Source organism: Pomacea canaliculata, linkage group LG8 (assembly GCF_003073045.1).
Source record: "Pomacea canaliculata isolate SZHN2017 linkage group LG8, ASM307304v1, whole genome shotgun sequence".
In the NCBI taxonomy this organism is placed as follows: domain Eukaryota; kingdom Metazoa; phylum Mollusca; class Gastropoda; order Architaenioglossa; family Ampullariidae; genus Pomacea; species Pomacea canaliculata.
Genome location: NC_037597.1, coordinates 19,056,798 through 19,079,944, shown reverse-complemented (window position 1 = coordinate 19,079,944; position 23,147 = coordinate 19,056,798). Strand labels below are relative to the sequence as shown.

Genomic DNA, 23,147 nt, shown 5'->3' with positions numbered 1-23,147 from the left:
TGATGGGAAGGTCAATGGTTAACTTCTCTCACTTCAAACTCTACTACAGAGAGAGAGAGTGTGTGTGTGTACGTGTGTGCGTGTACGTGCTGTGTGTGCTGTGTGTATGCCTGTCACTTCTCTAGTCCATGCAGCCCTTCAATCTGCCCTTATCTGTATGCCAGTGCTGGAGATAACATGTCAAGAAAAAGAGAGTAGAAATAGAGAAAGGCGGAAGAAGGAATAAACAATGTAGAGGTTTTCATCTCCGGAAAGACAGGAAGATTATTGACAAAACCCATTGTACTGACTGACACTGACATCAGAGTGCTAATCAGCTCTCAAAAAGCCTCGTTATGAGTAGTTTAGTCATAAGAAGCTTTTTATACTTCCTTTCTGAAGACCAGAACACTGTTTCTGTTTACGGATGTATATGTGTGTGACAATTTCATATTTGCTAAAGCATCCTAGCATAAACTTTGGAGTGAAACAGCATATCTGCTTTCCTCATCTCAATAATAAAATATACCGACTTTTAAAATATTCCACTGTCTGTTATTACAAGCTGGCGTGTGTCAATACAATTCCCGTCTGTCAGTTAAAATCTGAGGTCGGTTAATACAAGCAGCTGATTATTTACAACATCTGCCGCCTGTTTATTGAGCGGAGAGCTTACCCAGGAACGACAATCCGTCCGCAAAATATAGAAACGTGTAGGGCTAATAACCAGTGATGCATCGTGGAGCCAGGCACGAGATGCAAGGACAGAACAAATTTCCTTCTCGACAACGTTCGACAAAACTGGTAAAACTTTACAAAATGTCCGAAACGATACGATGAAGTGAAACAGTGGAAGGAACTGAACGATATGGGGATTGTGAAATAAGCCAGTTTAACACATTTCACAGAGGGAATAAAATGAAAGGTAGTAGGTATCCATCATTGGAATAAGACCGTTACTTTTGAGACACGTGAGTGAAGTAGTCGTCTGGGTGAGGAATGGGTGGGTCATTGAAAGACTAAAGATTCATCTTTTCAACGGTGACTTTACCGCGATATTTTTTGTTGTTGTTGATTTTGGAAGGGAAAGTGCTTCCACCTCGCAGGGATGGGGATGCCCTGTCCTGACCATGAGCATGCCTAACGTGTGTCTGTGTTTATTTCGTGTTTGAGCGAGTATTTCTGTTGTAGCAGTGATCAAATCGTTGGAAAACACAATAATCCATCATCATTAATCATCCATCATCCACCACCATTATCATCAATCATCATCACCAAGACTCAGGAGGTACAGCTAGGAAAATTGTTTTCTGGTTTTAGACCAAAATGGTGATAATATTGCACAGGTGGCAGGGCTTCTGCTAAGGCTAAATTCTTTGGGGTCCCAGGGACCCCTTCTTCAGATTTTTAAGGGGTCCCTGTTCTTCGCCCAAATTTGAAGGGGACCCCATTGACGAAAATTGAAGGGGTCCTCCGAACTTTTAATGCGTACTGTACGCAATTTTTTGCGTAAGCAGAAGCCCTGGGTGGTTTAAGCAGCAGGGTGCACCCAAAATTATCTTTCCCAAAGTCGTTACAGAATGAAAGTTCACTCGTTCATTCTAAAGCAAACGCTTTACAACATAAACTAACCAGGCAGTCAGTCACCTAACCAGTTTCAGGACTCAACGCTCAATTTTCTGTCGCCTCTGCCACTTAGTCTTGAAAGCAATCTTCGATACGTACCGTCCGTTCAGTCTGGTGCATCGGAACACCTTCATCCAGCGATCTGACCGTAGAAATGCATCCGCACCTAAGTGAGGTCAACGATGAAACGAAATTTTGGAGAGACCACAGATGAGTGGACAGCTCTGCAAACAGGAAATGGCAGATGACTTGCGCCCAGACGCACGCTGCTGGGACCGGCATCACCGAGGGACGAGTGTCCATCCACGAGGGACAGAGTTCGAATTCAGCAGACTACAGCGAAAAACGCTTTCTTGGTTATTAGGTTAACTGAGTAGGAGTATTGTTTTGTTTGGTTTTTTTTTACAGGGAAAGGTCAAACAAAGATACTTCATGAAGCAAACTGTTAACAAACAGTAAGAGTAAAAAAAACCGCCATTTTTCCGACTCCATGCAAACATTTACATCCCATCCAGATGTCCTGACCTTCCCTTGATCAAGGTTATCTCTTGGGATGATGACATTGTTGAGCAGAACGACCTTTTACCAACAAGAGAGTCTCTAGCTGGGCTTTCAGCGGTTATTCCAACGGTTTTTTAAAAATTGGAAGCGTTATGGCACATTCTGGTAGACTAGTACTAAGGGGGTAAAGGTCAGAACTGAACGCGGTACTAGAAGGTTTACAAAGGTGCACACACGACTACTGTTGAGTGCTGTGCCAAAGATACAGGGCGACCATGTGGTAAGAATATTTTGTCCGTCTCCTCCATCTCCCTCCACTGCAGACAGAAGGAGGTAATATGAAAGCGTCGAGTTTTTACGAGACAGAAAAAGTCGAGAGCTAATGCACAGTTGGCACTGGTTACCTGACATGTCATGTACCTGTCTGACATCTTTCTTGGCATAACACATACCGAATGCAGACGTGCACACATGGAAAGTCATCGCGTGCACACACACGCACGCACAGAGGCTTACACATACAGATACACAGAAGCATACACAAACACATAAACACACTGGCACACAAACACGCACACATGTGAGCCACCCGATTACTAGAGAGAGATTACTGGGATGTAGTCGTGCAGCATAAAGAGGTGTCAAGAAATTGCTGCACAGCATCAGCTTCAGGAGCATCACTAAGAGGGGTAAAAAAAAACGAAAAAAAAAAAACCCGCGGACGATATCGGTGTTGACTGAAATTCGAACCAATTTTTTTTTCTTTTTTTTTACGAACTTAATAGTCTGGCTTCGTTAGCATTCCATCCCGGTCGGAGGAAGAGGGTGGGGAGTAGAGGCTTTGTAAGGGTGTGGATTTCCTGATAGCTTCTTGATTTATTTATTCTTCGGGAAATCCTCCATTCGCAAATGAATGAAGGTTTGTAGAAGTTAATGGTTGAGGGGTGGGCTGCAGAAGTGTTTGTATCTGCTGACCCAGTCTATGTCATCACCCAGTCTATGTCTTACTGGGTGATAGCACCCTCTGACATTTCTCCCTTCTGGGGATAGAAGCAAGGCGCGGTCATGGAGTTCACCCGGGGTCAGGTTGGGGTACATGACGTCACAACAGGTGACTTAGACTAACGGAGTTATTGTGTTTGGGGAAAGGGGAGATACTGCATTCTGAGTACACTGTCTTAGCAAACAAAAGTCTAGTACTACCATTATATTTGCAGGTGCCAATTAGAGTTGTTTAAAATAGTTTACCCACTCTATCTCCTTTATTTCTCCCCATTATAATTGCTTTCTTCTGCATTACTTATTTATATTCTTAGTTAAAAGCTCAAAATACCTTGTGATTGCTGGTAGCATTCTCTAGAGCAGGGGTGGGCAATTAATGTTCCCAAGGGGCCACATGAGAAATTGGGATGGTTTTAGAGGACCGGACTAATATAGTTAACTCAGTTTTACCCAATACTGTATATATAGTATATTACTGGCGGGTGGACCAGCGGGCGGGCCGGTCAGAGACAGGAGGCGGGCCGGCCTTTGCCCAGGTCTGCTCTAGAGATTAGCTTTGGTTGATACATGTCTGCTCCGTTACATCAGTTACATTGCATGATTTTCTTCTTTTTACAATAATTATGTTGTCCTTCTTTCCTGTTTTCTTAGTCTTAAACATTCTCAAAATCTTTCTTTCAGTCTTTTCTTTAGTTTACATTTTTAAACAAACCGTTCAACACACGGTGCTTTCCCTCTTTTTAATTACCTCTATCTCCTTACTTGTGCTTTTTTGTATTTGAAGTGGATTTTTTTTAAAATTTGTATTTGAATTTTCAATTCTAGTGGTACGTGGAAGGATTTGTTCTCTAATAGACAGGTCTGTGTATGAAATCCTGTGATGCAATACAGAGGTCTATTATACAGTTTCCTTGATGTGCTATAAAGGTAAAAGACCTAGATTGTCTCTGTTACATTTCAAATACAAAAGTCACAACAAACCCATAAATCAAACAACATTTTGCAAATAGAGAGAGAGGAGAAGGAAACCGTTTCCCTCAGGCACAACAATAAACCCATCATAAAGTGTACTTAACGGCTCAAGTCCTTGGCTGTTAGCAACAGTAAACAAGGCCGAGAAAGTCCCTGACAAATCTGACGACAGTTAGTCGAGTCGCAGAAAGCAAACATCGTTTCCTTGACGACTCTATATCGCGCTTGTAACGGGAAACGACGTGTGGAATTGTTATCAACTTGTCGCCGTTGGAGAGAAGTCGAGGGAGGGGGGAGTCCCCATCACCGACCATCAGCTTCCGTGTCGGTTAGACCTTGGCCCAGCTGCATGCGGATCGATACCCCTCATGGGGTTTTTTTTTTCCTCTCTTCAGGATGGAGTAGGAGGTGGTGGAGCCGAGGATGGCGTGTTGGCCTCCGATGGCGAATATCTGTCGAGGACATTTCCTTATTTATGGAGTTTCTTGGGCTAAGTGGACCTACTTCAGTCTGTAGAAGTTATTGCTTGATAGTTGGGGTGGAGAGGGAAATTATTGTTTGCTTTCAAGGTGCTATAAAATATTTCCCCAATTCTGAGCCAAGACCGGTGTCCACAGCAAGACACTGAAATGAGAAATGATTCTAGGACATTGTTAACTGGCATGCGTACCCTGTATCTCATTGGTTGTAGTATATATAAAGTGTCAACATTGAGTTACAACTATTTCCAGTGGAGCTTCTGTAAAAACACAGATCATGAAGCCAGCACCATGACGTCATCTTAGGTCAAGTTCACGCCTAATTAGCTGTAGACTAATGATGGCAGCGTGCGCATAACCTATGACCCTGCAAAACAAGGGAAAGAGGGAGGTGGCTTAATGGTATATGTGTGTGTGGGGGGGGGGGAAGGAATGATGCATACATACAACACAGAGAATAAACTAAGGATAATTAACAGCGGGGTAGCTGGGCTTTAGTTCTGGAAAATTTGATTGAGCGACTTAATAAGCACGGGATAGTTATACAGCGCTGACACGTGATTAAAAAAATTCCTTGATCATTCGTATAATCAGGCAATTTGTGGAGCTAATTATCATCACTTCGTAAGTAATAAACTCTCTAGTGAGCTTCTGGATGAGTGCGACTTGATAATTAGATATTAATGTTACTTAACTGTCCCTCACCCACGTCATGTTTGACATTGTACCGAAACAACAAGAATCTTGAATAGAGAACGGTTGCAGTGGTTTAAAAAGCAGGTCTTATAAGTTTTGACTAGATACCCCTCACGATGTTAGTGATATTTAAAAAATCTGTGTAATGATTGAGGACTGAGAGTGATGTCCCTTGGCCTAGCTGGCTAGAAGGGATTTGCTCTCTGTTGCTGTTCGTGTTCATCTGAGTGAAGCTTTGTGTGCAATATTGATGTGTGCATCTATAAAGCAATTTCATATATTCCTGCATTTAATTTTGTGCCTATACCATTTTATTTCTACTGCCACGTCAGCGCCATCTTGCCATCACGTACATGTCACGTCTGTGTATCAGCTGTGTCAACGTCCGACTGATTCTTTTTTTACAATGTAGATTATTATGTAAAGCACTGTGAGCCTGCCTTTGATGATGGTGTAAATAATAATAATAATAATAATTATTATTATTGTGATAAAGAGACATAACCAGCATAAGTAAGGGCCTGAAGTGACAGCAGGAACTAAAAAATACAAATATTTCTAATGCTACTACTTATAGCAGTGAAATAAATTGCAGCAGGTTCTTGACTGTCAAAACAATAATTGGCTCCCATTTAAAAATAGATTTTCATTATACCTCTTTAAGTGCTTAGCATGAAATGGTTTTATTTTTTATTTCATTTTTGTTTTTGCATGCACGCATGCAGAAATGCCATCTACATAAGTTCAGTCAAATGCTACAGGCATAACACTCTTTTTTTTTCTTACCAGCTGTTTTAATTAAATAATTTTAGCTTAACGAAAACTGTGGGGTTTATTTACATTTAAACTGCGACCAACGGTTGTCACGTCAGACGTTGCGCATACACAGGTGATGCAAATGCGACCTCTCACCTGCGACCAGATCAAGTGCTGGGAGGTAGGGAGGGACGGGAGATGGAAAGAGAGAGGAAAGGGGCTGCAAAGGGATCGCACGTGCAAGTCCCTCGGCACCGCGCAACGGCAAGCAGCGTCAGATAAGTGCGTCAGAAGGACTGGGAGGGAGATGGAAGAAGGTCAGCCTGTTGACGCCAGATGATCGCTTGCCACAATCAGGTAGCCAACGATCATTTCCTCTGAAGATAAGAAATGTATTTAGTTTCGATTTAAAGAACACACACACACACTTTGTAACTATATTTGCTACAAGGCAGCAGTAACCGGATTATGACCTATGACCCTGATTCGTGTGAATGACCTGTAGAAAATATACTGTACATTGCATGCTTATTCTGGATGTCGCCAATTAAACTAAATAGTTGTTGGGAGGGGAGGGTAAATAGAAGTCAGGGTAAGGAGACAAGTCTTCGGCTCTCGACCACCGAGCTATAAATAGCCGACACTGACGTCATTACCAAGTCCTTCCCATCATGGCAGACAACCCAAGCGGGAGAGATGCGGTTTTTATGTTTAAAACAGATCGCAGGCTGTGCTTCTAAAAACAAAGACGGAGTTATTCTCGTCTTCAGCTGTATAATTTAAGAAATGTTTCTCGTAATCGTATCTAGAAAACTTTAAATCTGGTGAGGTATTGTGGGGGCATGCGTGCGTTTTTTTTTTCTTGTTATGTGTTGTTATTGTTTGTTTTTAAAGGGGAAAAGACACAGTGTATTGCATCGACTTAAAGGATATTTTGAGTAACCCGAGTTCAGAAAATCCTTCCATGTAGGGTTTTCCGCGACTTATATGCTATTTATAGTTTGAATATGATAGGGGAAATAACTACAGCCCATATACTGTTTGTATTTCTTCTTCCTTTGTTTGCCTTTTCTTCCACTGACTGCGCATGCGTGTTTGGGCCTGACAGGTAACCTGCAGTTGTGAATACCCCGCTGTGAGTAAATCAGCCATTATGAAAACTTCATTAGCCGAGCCAATTAAACCGGAGTATAGCTCTTTATTTTGTAACTGCGTCAGACGCTGTCATCCTGCTTCATTCTTGTCTTCCGTGATGGAGAGCAGGCTGTCTGCTGGAATAATTGGTGGGGCGAGGGCTGGAGACAGGAACAGTCCTCATTACTTTCTTGGCGATGATGAGGAGGCAACTGCGGTGTATTTGGATGTTGTTCGCAAGCTTGTTTACATCTGCTTTGCAATCATCATACATTTCTTATTTTGGCTCTCACCCATCCCCTTCACCCACACCCTTAACCCCACCACCCTGTCTCAGTTTATCTTTGTGTTTTGTTGGTTTTTTTCTCCCGCATTGCTATTCCTGTCTTTTAATCTCTTGGTTTATTCTTTCCTTGTGTATCATTACTCTGCGTTCTTCTTTTTAACTGCGCATGTCCATGTCTCTCGGTTTGTGCATGTCAGCGCGTGCGCGTAACTTGTTTGTTGTGTTTATTGAGCGTGCGTGCGTGTGTTCGTCTGTGTGCGCGCGCACGTACCTAAGAACTCCATTAACTATGCAAAAGCTTTTTCTATCCTGTCTCTCTCATGCGTGACAAAAAGCTTTCTCCATTGTCACAAACAACTAAATTATACAATAACATCAAGTATTCATACATACAGGTATCTGTCCATGTATCGCAACACCCGTTGAGCAGGCGAGTAGAGTTGACTTTAGTTTCTCCATTCGTAATCGATCGTTAGAAAGAGAAAGAGAGAAAGAGAAAAAGCTATAGCTTTTATTTCGAGATTCCATTCCGGCCTGTAAACACGACACCTGTAAACACGACACCTGTAACGACACAGCTGCAGCTGGACTTTTGTGAAGTTTGCTGTGTGATGGAAGACGAACGAGTCACAAAAAGTTTTGTGGTTGATGCATGGTTGACGAACTGTGTAAGCGTGCTGAGTGATGCACGACCACAAATTCTTTTCGTTAGTTTCATTATCGATAATGAAATATAAATCAGAAACGTTTGGGTGAGCTTCGAGATCAGTTTATTGACGTAGTTCGCCTACCTCTGAAGCAGCTCAGAAGTCTCTGTAAGACTCTTACATTACACAATACAACTTTATTCATCCACGAGGTCAGTTCTAGGTAGTGTTCGGGCTAGTAATATAGAGATACATATACGTGTTGAAATAATTTGTCTTTCTCTCACTCACCTACTGTATATATATATACACAAACATTCCCATCAATAGTTGGGGATCTTAGGTGACGTCAGGCTAGTACAAGATGGCGGCCAGTAGAGTTTATCAAGTGAAGGGTAGGTGGAATGAATGAGTTGCGGTGACGACTGGTTCTTTAACAGGCACCGGGTACCTACTGTCAGACCGCACGAGTGAAAACTCACATGTCAACACGTGATCTGAAGTAGAGAGGATGCGGGATGCAAGATGCCTGCCTAAGAATTTGTTGATTACGAAAGACTAGCAAATCTCTCTTCATGGTTCCTGTGATCTTGGAACAGATATTAACAAGGGAGACAAGACTGTTCCTGTTGCCTAGAGAGAGGATGTGGAAGCAAGAGATGAAAGAAAAAGTGATGAGACTTTCAATGAAGGACTTAAAGGACCGAGTGAAGTTTCCGTTTGAAGTACAGACGTTGGTGGTTGTTACGGAGGATCACGTCGGTGTTGATGTACCGTTAAGCTTGTTATCAAATATAAATATTCTAAATATTTGTGAGTCGATTATGGCTTTAGTCATAGTTGGGAGCCTGATATTTGTGTCTGCTTGTCTGTTTGTCCGATGTTGAGTTGTGGTTTGAAAATTTTTTATCAGTTTCATTTCGGATGCTTCTCTTTTCCTCTCCATCCCATCACTTTGTCGCACGCGATCACAATGAGAAGGAAGAACAAGAAGATTTATCATTGGATTTGCGTGTTGGCGTAATAATAGGAGAAGGAGCTGGACAGACACACAGTTACATAGATGCACACACATACACACATATACAAACTCATACATACCGAGAGACCGACCGACAGACAAAGAAACAGACGAATGGAAAAAAAGGCGTGAGAGAGCAAAGAAGAAGAGAAAGAAATGATGAAGATCATGGAGAGATGGAGAAAAACAAGGAGAAAGAGGTGAAGCTGAGCATTTTTTTAAAATAAACTGCAGTTGTCGATTAATCCAGTGAAAATCTTTCCTCGCCAGGCAGTTTCATTTGACGTCACATCCTGTAAACCAGCTGTCATGTACGATTTCTTAAACAGCCAATGAAAACGAAGGACGATCTTTATTTTTACGGACATGCGCAGTCCTTTAAGCTAAACGTCTAGTTTACACCTTTATTACAAGTACATTCGGATATATATATATATATATATCTATAAGATCTTATTTATCCCAGATGACAGCTAGAGGCAGCACAACAAACAACAATACCACGAACACATTCGTATCCGCTTCACCAAACAGTTCCTTGTATTATCATGATTCAGGCTTGCCTATGGATATGTGTGTGCATATACCTGTTTGTGTATATGTGTGTATGCGTGTACCTGTTTGTGTCTGTGTGTGTGTGTGTGTTTTGGAGGAAGGTGGGTGGGTGAAAGAGGAAGATGGAAAGGAGCAAGAGAGTCGATAGAGCAGAGCTGCGCATCGTCTGTTAGATGGCTGGGTTACCATGGTTCCCCTCTTTGATGTTGTATAGCAGTTCCCCCACCCCATCCCTGCCACCTTCCCTTCTTTCTCTTTCCAGCATGTCATGTAGAAAAATGTTTGTTCGTGATAAAGCTATGTTTTTATTTTGGCACAAAAGCTCGATTTCGCTAGAGAGCTCGCTTCCTGGTGTCTGGCTCAACTCACTGCTCCAGTGGAGACCCTGGCTAGCTCTACTTGAAGCCAGTTGGCCGCCATGTTGAAACCTGTAACAAGCTAGTATCTCAGTCTATGGGATGCCCTGCCACTTGCGTAATTTGACGAATTTAATAAAAATGTTCATAAATTTATTGCCCACTTTCTGCATTCTTTGTCTGCTTCAGTTCTTGTGGTTTCAAAGCCAAGGAGGCAGGTTTCAGTCTGTTCACGTTCTATACGACATTACGAGTGGTAAGATGGCTGCATGGCTGTCCGGCAGTTTGAAATCAGCGGTTACAACGGACGGAGTTTTCTCCTCATCCAAGGCTCATCACGACTCTCCGTTTATTTTTTCTGATTTCTCGGTGTCTCTAGAAGACTGTTCTTAGGAACAAATATTTATTACTGCGAATAGGAGAATAAAAACTATCGTTCTATGACTGGACATAGTGTGGACAAGAACATTTACAGCCTGGATCACAGTTTTTCTAATGATTGGCGCAGGCTGGAGCATCATCTTTCTATTCATATCCTCTAGACAATAATTTTGTATGCTATGTTGCTTGCGTCCATGTTTGTTTTGTTTTTGTTTTTGCAAAGCGCCACGAGCCTGTCCATAGGACCCGGATATGGCGCTATATAAAATTACCGTATTTTTATTATTATACATGATCAACAACATTCCCATGATGTTAAGCTAGAATGCTGCTGTAAACATCTCTTTGTGAGACAAATCCTGCTTTTTATTTCATGAAATCATTTTCACAAGCTTACTTTCACTGTAAAGCTGCACAACATACTCGCAATGTCGATCTTTGTCTACACCACTTTTATTCGTCTACATGCGAGCAGGCCAGCGGTCGACTTTTCAAAGGCCACTAATGGATTCCATTTAGCTCTTTCATCTCAAGTATCCTCGCATCATTTCCCATCATCGGACCTGCAGCAGAGTAAAAACTGAGCTTTGAGCCCAGCGATTCAAACCGTTTTGAAGGAAGGGTTCAGTGTAGTGCCGACTTTTCTGCAGGGCCTCCCCTTCCTCTGGAATTGTTTCCAGGGGATGCCAGTGCTTGTGATTTATTTCTTCTCGCCAGCGACGTCCAACTGAGATCGATTTTCTTGTTTGCCGAGAGAGGGCGCCCTCCGCACCACGTTGCTGGTTCCACTTGCGTCTTGACTCCAGGCGGAGAGGAGGGAGAACTCCTCGCCAGAAAGTATGGCGGCGCTCAAGACCTGTTCTGTCTCTACACCCTACTTCCCTCCATCCGGGTCCTTTAGCCGCCTGGGTCACCGAAACCTCCGCTGCCGGTTACTAAAGTGTTGCATGGTGTAGACAAACCATGAGCGTGACTTGATATAGACAAGTGCAGTGATAAAACAGCAAACCAAGTGTAGAAAAGCATCGGGCAACAGTGTAGACAGTCATAGAGAAATTTGTGTAGATGTCTAGAGTAGTCTCTTATCCCTTCGCCAGTCTTTTAATGTCCATAACAACGACCTGGAAATGACCAACACATCTGTCTGTAAGAAATAAATATTTTGTACATAATAAATGAACATGTAGCAGCAGGGGCAGTAGACAGCACAGCCCTTTCCTTCCAGCATCTTTCTTACCTTTCCTGATAACTCGGGTGGCCATCATAGAGATTGGAAGACTGTCACAGTCACAGGACTAGGCGAGAATCGAACTGGTTAACGTCTGCTCCGCCCATCTTTCTGTGTAGACAAGCAGGTTAGCGTCCGCTAATGCACAGTTCTGTGTAGACAAGCAAACTGCAGCCAGCGGCCCGCATTCCACTCTCATTTGGGAAGGGATGGGAGGGTTAGTTGATGCCAGGGAATGGTTATCACCTCCAGTAATTTTCCCTCCTGTGCCTTTGGCAGACAGGTCTGACAGTGCGGGCATTCTCTCGCTCCATTTACCCATCTTCTCTTCTCCTAAACCCCTTCTGTATCCTACCCCCCTTCCTTCCTTCCATCCCCTCACTCGTTCTTCTGTCTCGCTCCCCCTTTCTCATCACCCTTCCACCCCTTCCACACCCCATACAAGGTCGTTACATGTGCAGGTACCTGTCATACCTGCGGAAAAATAAAAACAATAATAAACCGAGCTCCTTAAGCAGCAATGTTTTGACTCCGGAGGTATGCGGCCACGCATTATGACTGGCGGCCATGGCTGACAGCAGGAATGTCTGTCAGTGTTTACGGACGCGGCGAAGAGGAACAGAGGCTTGCAGACTCTTGTTGTTGGCTTTATTGTGAAGATGAGCGCTGACTTCCATGATGATCAAGTCCATGTTGGTCCACTGAGAGGTGCGTGCGAACCAGAGCCACGTGTCACGGTTGAGTGAACTTGGGATGAGCGTATGGCGCGATTTGCCTGGCAGATGCAGGGGGGCAAACACTGTACCCTTTATCCTCAAACCAAAATGAAGAACCCTCATCTAAACTGTTGTGATCCAAAACAATTTGTTAATCAGTATTACGGTCGCGGTTTCAGTGAATGCATAGTACTTGTACATTCTGTGTAGTTGTATGTCTGGATATGTATTGAGGTGTAGACAGCAACGCAGGAAGTCATGGCAGCACATTCGTTTTTTGAAAATGCAATTTTCGCATGCAGGATGCACGATTATCTCCTACTTAGCTGCCTTTAGCCCTAATGAAGCCGTGGTTATAACCGAGCCTGTCGAGAGAGAACTCGAGGGCAAACGTTTTGTCTCTGTAGTTACCAAGAGGTGTCCACACCCCGCGGGTATTGCTTTATGGAAGGTTATCCCAGGTCGTCTTTGCCACCTCTTCATAGTTATGGCCACAGGCGTAAAGCAGCAACTTAGACGAGGTTAGGACTTGATTTGTAACCATGGATACAAGAACCCTGCCCTCGATTTCCACGTTTCCCTTCGTTTTGTAGCAGGAAGAGAGCAAACGTAAAAGAGAAGCCTTATCTTCTTGTTTGTGAGTATAGAGAAGGCTAAACAAATAAAATATTTCCTCGCTCTCCAAGAGAATAGAGGGGAAGAAATAACTGCTTAGATTTTTATATCATATCTTCGCAAATTAAAATATACTGGGGTTATTTTAAAGCATGTTGATAACAAGCCTGTAACGTATCTACGTCCTAGACCTCTTGACGGAGGAGACAACTGTGTAGCAAAGCGCACGAGCTGCGAGTTATTGAGCGGTTGCCGGAGAAGGGGAAGGATGGGGAATAGGTTGAGGTCAAAGAAAGTTTTCTTCAGAGGACCGTCGCAGACGGCAACTCATTAGAAATGGAAGGGGTCATTGTCGTGCACTTTCTTCGACAAGTAGCACCGACTGCAGCGTCTTCATTGCCATGACGTAAGCCAAGATCTATGACCTTGCTATGACGTAAAATTAGATGATATGCACAACCTTGCCATGACGTAAGCCAAGATCTATGACCTTGCTATGACGTAAAATTAGATGAAATGCACAACCTTGCCATGACGTAAGCCAAGGTCTATGACCATGCCATGACGTAAGCCTGTACGAGCTCTTTCCTTGCCATAAAGAAGCGGCAAGAAAGAGCACCACGTGGCAGTTTGAGTCCAGCTTGCAGTTTTTCGATTATCAGGATTATCTCTATTTTTTTTTTTTTTTTTTTTTTTTTCACGAAAGTCTAGACCCACTGCGGTCTGTTCGGACATTGCACGCAGAGTAGATTGTCCATAAAATTCATCGGCAGTGACCCAACGTAGTCCTGCTATCCTGCGGATAAAGAAATGCTGCATTTACGTGATTGCTTATCAGACCCACCACGACCGGAAGAAAATAAAACGGTTTCTTCGTTTCAATTTTCCGTTATCTTAAACCTGCATCTCTTTTATCAGTTGTATGCAGGAGATATACGCTGTTTTATTGAGGCTGATGTTGAGTTTTATTGCTACTTAGATAGTTGTCGGTGGTGGTAAAGCTTTTACGATGGTGTTAAACTTTACTTGAGATCAAAGTGGTGTTAACGCTCTTCTCTGAAGCTCGAGCAAAACAGACTTTACATAATTTTCTCCTGCTCTCTGTTAAATGTTTATCACTGACATTCACACTGAAGTAAGATATCCGTTGGGTAGTGTTCCTTTAGTGTTTTTATCAGTCAGTGACACTAACCAGAAAACGGAGATGGACATTGTGGATGTTCTGTTTCAACTAAGATGAATTACTGGAATAATTCTCTTTCTGTTAGTGGCTGTCAGTGACACTGAACCATTGCCATTGCCATAGACAGTGCGAAATGAAGTCTAATGTTCATCACTGTCAGTAACAAGATAACATTATCGACATTGCACCTTTCTTTGTGTTTGTGTTCATCGCTGAGAGTTCGTTACTTTTCGTTATCGTCTTCGTATTCTGTATATCGTCCTATACTGTAGATATCGTTCTTAAAAACAAAGTCGTAGACATCGTCAAAAGGTTCTACACAACACCGAAGCTGCAGCTTCCTGGGAAGTTGTCTGACAACAGAAGAGTTTATTTATATTCTTATTTACCTTGCACGAGCGCAGGAGATTTAGTTGTCTGTTAATCTCGTGGCCGCGAGAACAGATCATTAACTTAGAGATCGGGCGTGAGAAGTGAGCCGTGTGCAAACGCCGGGGAAACGTAGACTACCTAGAGGGAGTTGGGAAAGGAAGACTGTTACCATGGCAACTTCATTTCTCGACGAGGCGATTAGTGCGCAGAGCTATTTCAATGTTGGGAAAAAAGGTTCTTTCCTTCCCCCCACCGTGCCTTCAATCTCCATAGCACCTGCTCAACCTGTCGAGTTTTTATAAACGATCGTTGAGGCTGGGTGCTGATGGTTGACACCTCCTTTATTTTTCCCCTTTGCGGAGGGAAAATAATTGCCACTCACGATTCACTCTCCTCCCAAAAAAAAGGAAACCCTCTTGGAAAGACTTAATCGAAACCGAGACCTCAGAGTGATAACCTCCCATACAAAAGTTTCCCTCGTGAACCTGCGCAATTCGCTGGCAAGGTGGCCAAACAGACGCCTTTAACGAAAACAGACACAACACCATCAGGAGCATCAACAGATACACCATCACCACCACCACCACAACACACATCAGAACCACTACCACAACCTTTGCAGCGGTCGGAATAGGGTTTGGGAGGAGTAGTGTGGAAAGGTTTTCACTGGAGATGATGACGACAGGTAAAACCATAGCCGGGACAGAAGGTAATCCGTTGCCTCCTCTGCTTGAAAATCGTACCTGGCCAGGTAGGCAGGTAGAGGGTTATCATCACAGCATTTTACTTTTGACGTACGCCAGACTCACCACTCACCTGTCCAACCAACCAGCCCTCCATTAACCTGCGGAAAGCATCAGCGAGGTTCTTCTGACAACTCTTACCTGGCCCAGCCATCTCCCCCTTCTCTCTGGGAGGCGCCTGTCGGCTGTCAGACATGCCCAGCCATGAACCTTGTCTTCCCATCTTTTTGTTTGAAGGGCCTTTATTCTTTCTTTTGTCCTTTCTTCCTGGCATGGTGCCGTCACCGTCTTTTTCTTTCTTTCTTTTTTTCTTTCTTTCTTTGGCAAAATCGTGTCATCTTGAGAAAGCAGACAGGTAGGGAGTTGATTACCCTGCCCCCTGAAGGGTCCCTGTGTAACGGAAGCAGGTGCAGAGCAAGGTACTAGTTAGAGAACTGTCAGTGCTGACTGCAGAAGTATTCGTCTACCGCCACCTGGTGACGTGCCTTCCGCCGAACGGTAACGTGCTCGTCTCTCGCTGCGTGATGATATTTGTCGACTGCTGCGCAGTAACATTCTCTTCAACCGCCGCCTGGTGACGTCTCCACCTTACGCCACATGCGGCGCACGCACTGCGGTGTGATGACGTGTTTGTTTACTGTCGGATGATGACGCTCTCTTTCATCGTGTTTACGGGCTCTCTCTGTCTCTGCCTACTCAGGTGTTCAGGATCATCTGTCCTTCAGTCTGAAGCTTTCAAAGCTAATTAAATGACAGTTCTAGTAAAAGCTAATTAAATGATGCCGCGAGCACAGCTTGGGGCATGAGGTCAATTAAGTTACTGTCTTGTCCAGAGGCTGCTTTCATGAAGAAAAGGTAAGTCGTCGTCCCCATGGTACCTGGGACTGCCAAATCCAAATTTATGGACTTGAAAAACTCTAGGGTGCACGTGGTGGGCATTAAAGGGATTGAAGATGAATATTATATCTAGAGAAGTGCAAATTTACCAGACCTATAAAATCGTCAAACTTGTGGAAAATTGTTGACATTATTTTGCGATTTCTTTCTTATGATATTAATTGATGTACAGATCACATTGTACAGCGCCAGAAAATAGAAGAACGTAGAAGAGGTCAAATACAGACAGAAACATCCAGCACTAATATCCGAATTAAAACACATCCACGACATGTTACAATAACGGAGAGCTCGTCCCTCAGCCAGATATACACGAGACTCTTTCACGTCAAAAAGATTGAGTGGGAAGCAAGATGGCGACTACAGCTGCAGGGCTAATGAAGTTGAATTGCCTGGGGAATATGGGGGCAATATGGCGAACATTGCTGAAGAAATAGAGAAGTTGTATACTTCATCTAATAAGAGCTAGTATGACGGTGATGAAGTCTTTGCCTCACCCGGATGCCACCCACTGGAGTGTTTGGCGGGGGGACACACCCTCCCAGCTGCTTGATAATGTTATTGATGCCAGCTGTTTATCATCTACTATCAGACCGTCTGCCAACAAACGGCAGTATTGGCCACAACGTCTTCTACCTGGAATTGTAGAAAATGAATGATGTGATGAGCTGTAAGTGGACGAGTTGGAAACCTACAGAACAACGCTGCCATTGCTTGTCCGGGTACATTAGGGACGGAAACATGTTGCAGTCGATACCTTGCTATGAAGTCTTGAGTTTTCTTCCAAATTCTATTTTCGTTCCATCTCTAGAGAGCCTCTTCTGCCGAGTTCCAGAAATAACTAAACTCTCATACGGTGCCAGTAACAAGGGAAACAAATATTCAGGCGGCCATGTTTGCTGTCTGTCAGAAAATATAGTTAGCGAGGTGCTCCAGGTGTAACTACTTACTGTATTCATTAGCCAAGGTGTGTGTCTGATCACCCTTTCCTTTACCTGATGGATGATATATCTCTAGACAATTTTGTAACACCTGCAAAACTGAATATTTTGTTCTGTACAATATCAGCAGGATCCGTCAGTAAATTTTTATTGGGACTGCCCACATTCAGAATACACAAACTGGAATTGTCCATTTCAGCCTAATTGGAACTAATTAATCTTGGTTTGGCTTGACATAGTGTTAGAGATGTACAGAGACTGTGACAGGAGAACATGTAAGTACAGGAGCACAGACAGATGAACATCTGCACTTGTCATCAAGCAAGCTCCTTCCTCTAAATGACATTCCCATACTGCATTCCACCGAGCTCGCACCGGAGTATCCTACCCCGGCCCACAGGTGTTTCTGTACCCCTTCCCCCACATACCTACTCGGGAGCAACAAATGTTGCATTAAGCACTGACGTGATTAGCCATCGTCGTTATCATTATCATCTGTCATCATCGTCGTCGTCATCATTATGTTAATCGTCGTTGTTATCATTATTATTATCTCCATCGTCTTCGTAATGACATCTGATTACCATGTATGTTTCAGGCAACAAGAACAGTGCACGTGTCCTCCATACTGGTAAGTATTACCAATGATTACCAATATAATAGCAATAATTATAACAAACGGACGAGCGAAAAAAAGTTGACAAAACAAAACAAAAAAACAAGCCTCAGGCGACAAGACAGCAAACAGGATCAATTAATGAAGTTTTGAACAAATTTGGAATATTGAGCCAGGAAATTCTACTAATAAAACAAATGTTTAAAAATTAAAATGTTGCATAAATTCATCTCCGCTTGCAGCTCTAAAAAAGACACGAGACATCTTTCTCCTGTAGGAGATGGTGTGTGTCAGGATTTCCAGGCCAAATATGTTAGGCCCACAGATAAATAATCTATTAGAAGTAAATAGTGAATATTATGAAGTAATTCTACCTCCAAACAAATCTGGAGATGAGCAGATGTCTCAACGACATTTTGATGGACTAATCAGAAATGAGGCAACACGGGCTGTCGATAGGTTGTGTTTACTCAAGTAGAAAAAAACATCTCTGGGAAGTCAGGACCACATGCAGACATTAATAATCATTGAATTTAGACAGAAAAACAGACAGAATGCAGGCAGATTGATAGGACAGAGAGAAGAAACCAAGAGACGGACACACCGGTAAAGAGAAATCACAAACTTCATTCTTTCCCTCTGCAAATACAGAAAAAAGCGAAAAACTGAAAAATATGCTGAATATTCTAACTGGAGCTAGGAACATACTGCGCTGGCCATGTATACACTTTGGTAGTTTCTGTTGTTTTTCCAAATATTTAACATACTTTCATAAAATATTGTAAGCAGTACATTTTAGTCATTTTCCTTTTTAGTAACAGCTGTACTGTTTCGCAATTCCAATCGAGGCATTCTAATTTTGCTTAGTTCACCACAGACAGGTTATATTGTTATTTAAAACTGTATTGAAAACTTCCCGCGTGACCTAGATCAAGCCCTACTTACAGCTGTAACATAACCTCACCTTGTGACCTAGATCAAGCCATACTTACAGCTGTAACATAACCTCACCTTGTGACCTAGATCAAGCCCTACTTACAGCTGTAACATGACCTCACCTTGTGACCTAGATCAAGCCCTACTCACAGCTGTAACATGACCTCACCTTGTGACCTAGATCAAGCCCTACTTACAGCTGTAACATGACCTCACCTTGTGACCTAGATCAAGCCCTACTTACAGCTGTAACATGACCTCACCTTGTGACCTAGATCAAGCCCTACTTACAGCTGTAACATAACCTCACCTTGTGACCTAGATCAAGCCCTACTTACAGCTGTAACATAACCTCACCTTGTGACCTAGATCAAGCCCTACTTACAGCTGTAACATGACCTCACCTTGTGACCTAGATCAAGCCCTACTTACAGCTGTAACATAACCTCACCTTGTGACCTAGATCAAGCCCTACTTACAGCTGTAACATAACCTCACCTTGTGACCTAGATCAAGCCCTACTTACAGCTGTAACATAACCTCACCTTGTGACCTAGATCAAGCCCTACTTACAGCTGTAACATGACCTTACCTTGTGACCTAGATCAAGCCCTACTTACAGCTGTAACATGACCTTACCTTGTGACCTAGATCAAGCCCTACCTGCAGCATTTGGATGTCAACGGTAGCACGGAGTACGATGGCTACATCCAGGAACTTCTGGAGGAGGTGGGGCGTCTCACCAACGTCGACTTCAAGATCCACAGCCTCAACACGGTGTACGGCGCTCTGGTCGACGGCTCGTGGACCGGTCTAGTGGGCGATGTGGTCAACAAAGTCAGTAGCCATGGTTGTCTCCACTCCTTCCATGCTTTCTTCTCTTTGTCTGGTTTGTTCTGTTGGTCGGTCTGTCTCGCTCAGAATCTATGACATAATTTCTCTTATTCTATCATATTGTACGGATTTGCCAGTCTGATGAAAGACTACAATATTTTCTCTTTCCTTTTCCGTTCATTTTACTTTCATTTTTTCTTCCTTTCTTTTGCTCATTTTATTCTTTCTTGTGTTGTTTTTTTTTCCATTGTTTACCAATGTTTCTTTTTTTTATTTTTTGTCTTTATTTAGTTTATATTTTCCCTTTCTTTTAATTGTTTAGTTTCTTTCGTTCTTTCTTTCCTTTTTTCCTTCCATCGTTCTTTCTCTTGTTGAATATTCGACTTTCTCTCTGTAACTAATTTACTTGAATATTCTGAGCAACAGCAGCATCGTCTTGTGGATTCAAACAAACTGATATTCTTTCCTGTAGAAAGTGGAACTTGTGGCCGCGCCCTTGACGATGACGTCATCACGGAACAAGGTGCTGGACTTCTCGGTGCCGTTCCAGGACTTCGGACCGGTCATCGTCATGCGTCGTCCACGCAACGAACAGCCGAGCTTTGGCGAGCGCTTCTCGCGCATCTTCGCCCCCTTGTCGCACAGCGTGTGGCTGATGGCGCTCGTCGCCTACTTCATCACCAGCGTCGTCCTGTACATCATCTGCCACTGCAACCCTTACGAGTGGCGCCACCTGTACCGCGACGGGCAGGCCACCTACCGAGAGGGCGAGTCCTTCACATGCATGAACGCCTTCTGGTTTATGATGAGCACCTGGATGTTGCAAGGTGAGTTTTCTTTCTCTGTCCCCGCCCCCATCCCGTTTTACCTGTTCCCTCCTCTAAGGAGCAGCGGTCTAGTGCTGTCGGTTCAGATCCCGTCTTAAAAAAAAAATTAAACCACATGAAGCGGCAAACGTTAATAGCAACATAGATGGTATAAACGTGAATGTCTTCCTTCATCTTGTGGTCAGATGTTTTGAGGATTTTGAGGATTTTATCTCATCATTACCTGCAGGATTTGTGCGGGCCCCAAGATCACTGGGAGGGAGGCTGGTGGTGACCTTCTGGTGGATGTTCATCATTGCCTTCTTGCTGACCTACACGGCCAGTCTCGCCAACCTGCTGCGCGTGGGGCCTTCTTCTATGGACGACGAGCACTACTCACGCATCCTGAACTTTGAGGACCTGGCCAAGCAGACAGAGGTGTCCTACGGATTTCTGGGAGGAGGCTCAACCGAAACCTACTTCAAGAACGCAAAGGTGAGGTGTGAGACGGAAAGATCCGGGTAGAGAGGTAGAGGGTATGGTAACGATACCGAGGGAGGTAACAACAACATGGAGGTACATTGTCGAAAAGGTTGAACGTTGCTTGTATCACATAAACACATTGACAACTCAAATAGCAAAAACTTATTTTATTATATGAAAACGCGCGCACGCACACAAATGGATGTACATCCCATGCGTTTGATGGGTGATCATAGTCCTGAAAATGAACGGAAATAATTTTTCATTTGTTATTCGCTTCCTTTCTCGATCCACCCTTTCCTTTTTTTTTTTTTTTTTTTTTTACAGACCCTTTCATGCTTATTTGATATTGATCTCCCTTTCGGCCTTTAATTACTCCTGTCAAAAGTTCATTTACCAACTGACGAGCAGCAGCGGTCGCATTACTTTGTTTCAGTTGTCTCGACTATCCAATCTTTCTTTTCTATTCAGTCTATCTTCTCGTCTACGCAGTCTATAGGTATCTTGTCTATCAAAGGCTGTTGTGTCGTCTATCAAATTCTGTTATATTGTCTATCCCGTCTTTATCTTTTTTATCTATCCAGTTTATGCTATCTTGTCTATCCTTTATTTGTGTTTTGTCTATGTTTTATCTATCCAGTCTCTCCAGTCTGTATGCTAGCTCTGTCCATCCAGTCTGTATGTCGACTATATAGCCATTGTTTTGTCCATCTGCCACGTCTTTCCCCTTATGTTTATTCGCATGCAGGTGCCACATCTGAAGACCATCTGGTCACAAGTCAACAAAAGGAAGACGGCGACCTCTTCCACAGAGAAGGGCATCGAGAAGGTCCGCAACTCTCCAGACTCCCGGCCCTTCGCCTTCATCATGGAGTCCTCCATGGTCAGTGCTCATGGCCGCACCCACCCCATGCATCGTCAACTCCTCCCCAGCCCACCACCTTTCCACTTACTGAACTGTAGGAAAGGATCGATGAGTTGTGTCGATGAACCTTGTCTTGGAATCATTCATCAGGCTGCGCGTGTGCTGAATTTCGCTCTATCCTTTTCTGTCTTTTGCTTTCTTCTTTGATTTTCCTTGGAATTCTGCATCGATTCCGCTCACTGATCTTATTCATCCGCTTTTCGTCCTCCTCCATTCCAGTCCCGAAAATGTTATAAACCATTTTGACCTCATCCTTAATGTCGCATGTTTGATGTTTTATTTATGGAGAGGTTTCAACAGGCATTTTGAAAAGGTCGGGATGTTATCAGATGCCATCTTGGTAGAACTGTTGGTCAGAGTGAGTAACAATCCTAATCAAATATGTTAACAGTCTTTTATTTTAAAGTACTCTACATCGCTACATTTAATATCACAGTAAGAAGTGTCAGTAGTTCATCATTGAATAGTTTATAGCTACTCAACTGAGGGTCAGCCTCCAAGATGGCGTCCCATGTCTTCTCGGCCCAAGCCTACATCTTATAGTCTGGGTAGGCACACATCGTACGAAATGAACCCCCATAATGAAGAGCCTCTTGTAATGACCACGGAACGTGTGTGTCCAGGCCAAGTACATGCTGCGGCAGGAACCGTGCAACCTGTACATGGTCAGCGACCTGACGGTGAGTGGTGCGTACGCTCTAGCCTACCTGCCGGGCTGGGACCTGGCCAGGCAGGTGGATGAGGCGCTGCTGATCATGCGTGAAAACGGCACGCTCAAGCTGCTGGAGGACAGGTGGTTCCGCGGCCAGTGCGAGGGCAACATCGTTGACCCCACCTACTGGGAGAAAATGAAGGTCAGGATCTGAATTACCAGTAATGGCTGGTGTGGGATGTATGTTACATGTTGACTGATTGGTTAATTATGATTGTAAAGTTCTTTCAAGATTGTAGCATGTCAAAATATTTAGACTGCATCATCACACACAAAAATCGGGACTCCAGACAAAGAAGACTGCAGCATCATTGTTTTGGTGTAACAGAAGGAGCTTATTTGATTTATTTATGGCTGACTAGGGTACCCCGTTCTACCCGGTCGATCTTGGTTCCTTCTCCGGGGCTCTGGTGATCCTGCTGGCGGGTGTCGTGGCTGGGAGCCTGGTCACCGTCTTGGAGATCATCATTTTTAAAAAAGCAGAACTGGTAAGCACACTGACGCGCACGGGCAGAACGGTCAAAGTCATTTGACAGTTAGACAACTGATGTTGGAGGTGGGTTGACGAGGTTTATGACATGTGATGATTTAGACACGATGTCACAAAAGCATTTCGAAATGCGAGAATAAAATGATACAAAGGGAATCTGTCATAGGAAGATCAAGACAGAATACCAGGAATGTGTTTATTTTGCAAAATTAAATTTATTCACTTTTAATTATTCCGCATTGTACATTGTGTGTGTGCG

At 43.5% G+C, this 23,147-nt stretch overlaps 1 protein-coding gene across 1 annotated transcript in view; it reads left to right on the top strand.

The window, feature by feature from the left end:
• The window catches only part of LOC112570159 (glutamate receptor 4-like), a 29,030-nt gene that overhangs the window by 1,664 nt on the left and 4,219 nt on the right, over positions 1-23,147 (top strand). Inside the window, exons 2-8 of the mRNA XM_025248442.1 lie at positions 17,685-17,717; positions 19,290-19,475; positions 19,945-20,299; positions 20,529-20,773; positions 21,510-21,644; positions 22,310-22,540; positions 22,761-22,886. Of these exons, the coding sequence (XP_025104227.1) occupies positions 17,685-17,717; positions 19,290-19,475; positions 19,945-20,299; positions 20,529-20,773; positions 21,510-21,644; positions 22,310-22,540; positions 22,761-22,886 (1,311 nt within the window). The remainder of the gene's footprint in view (positions 1-17,684; positions 17,718-19,289; positions 19,476-19,944; positions 20,300-20,528; positions 20,774-21,509; positions 21,645-22,309; positions 22,541-22,760; positions 22,887-23,147) is intronic.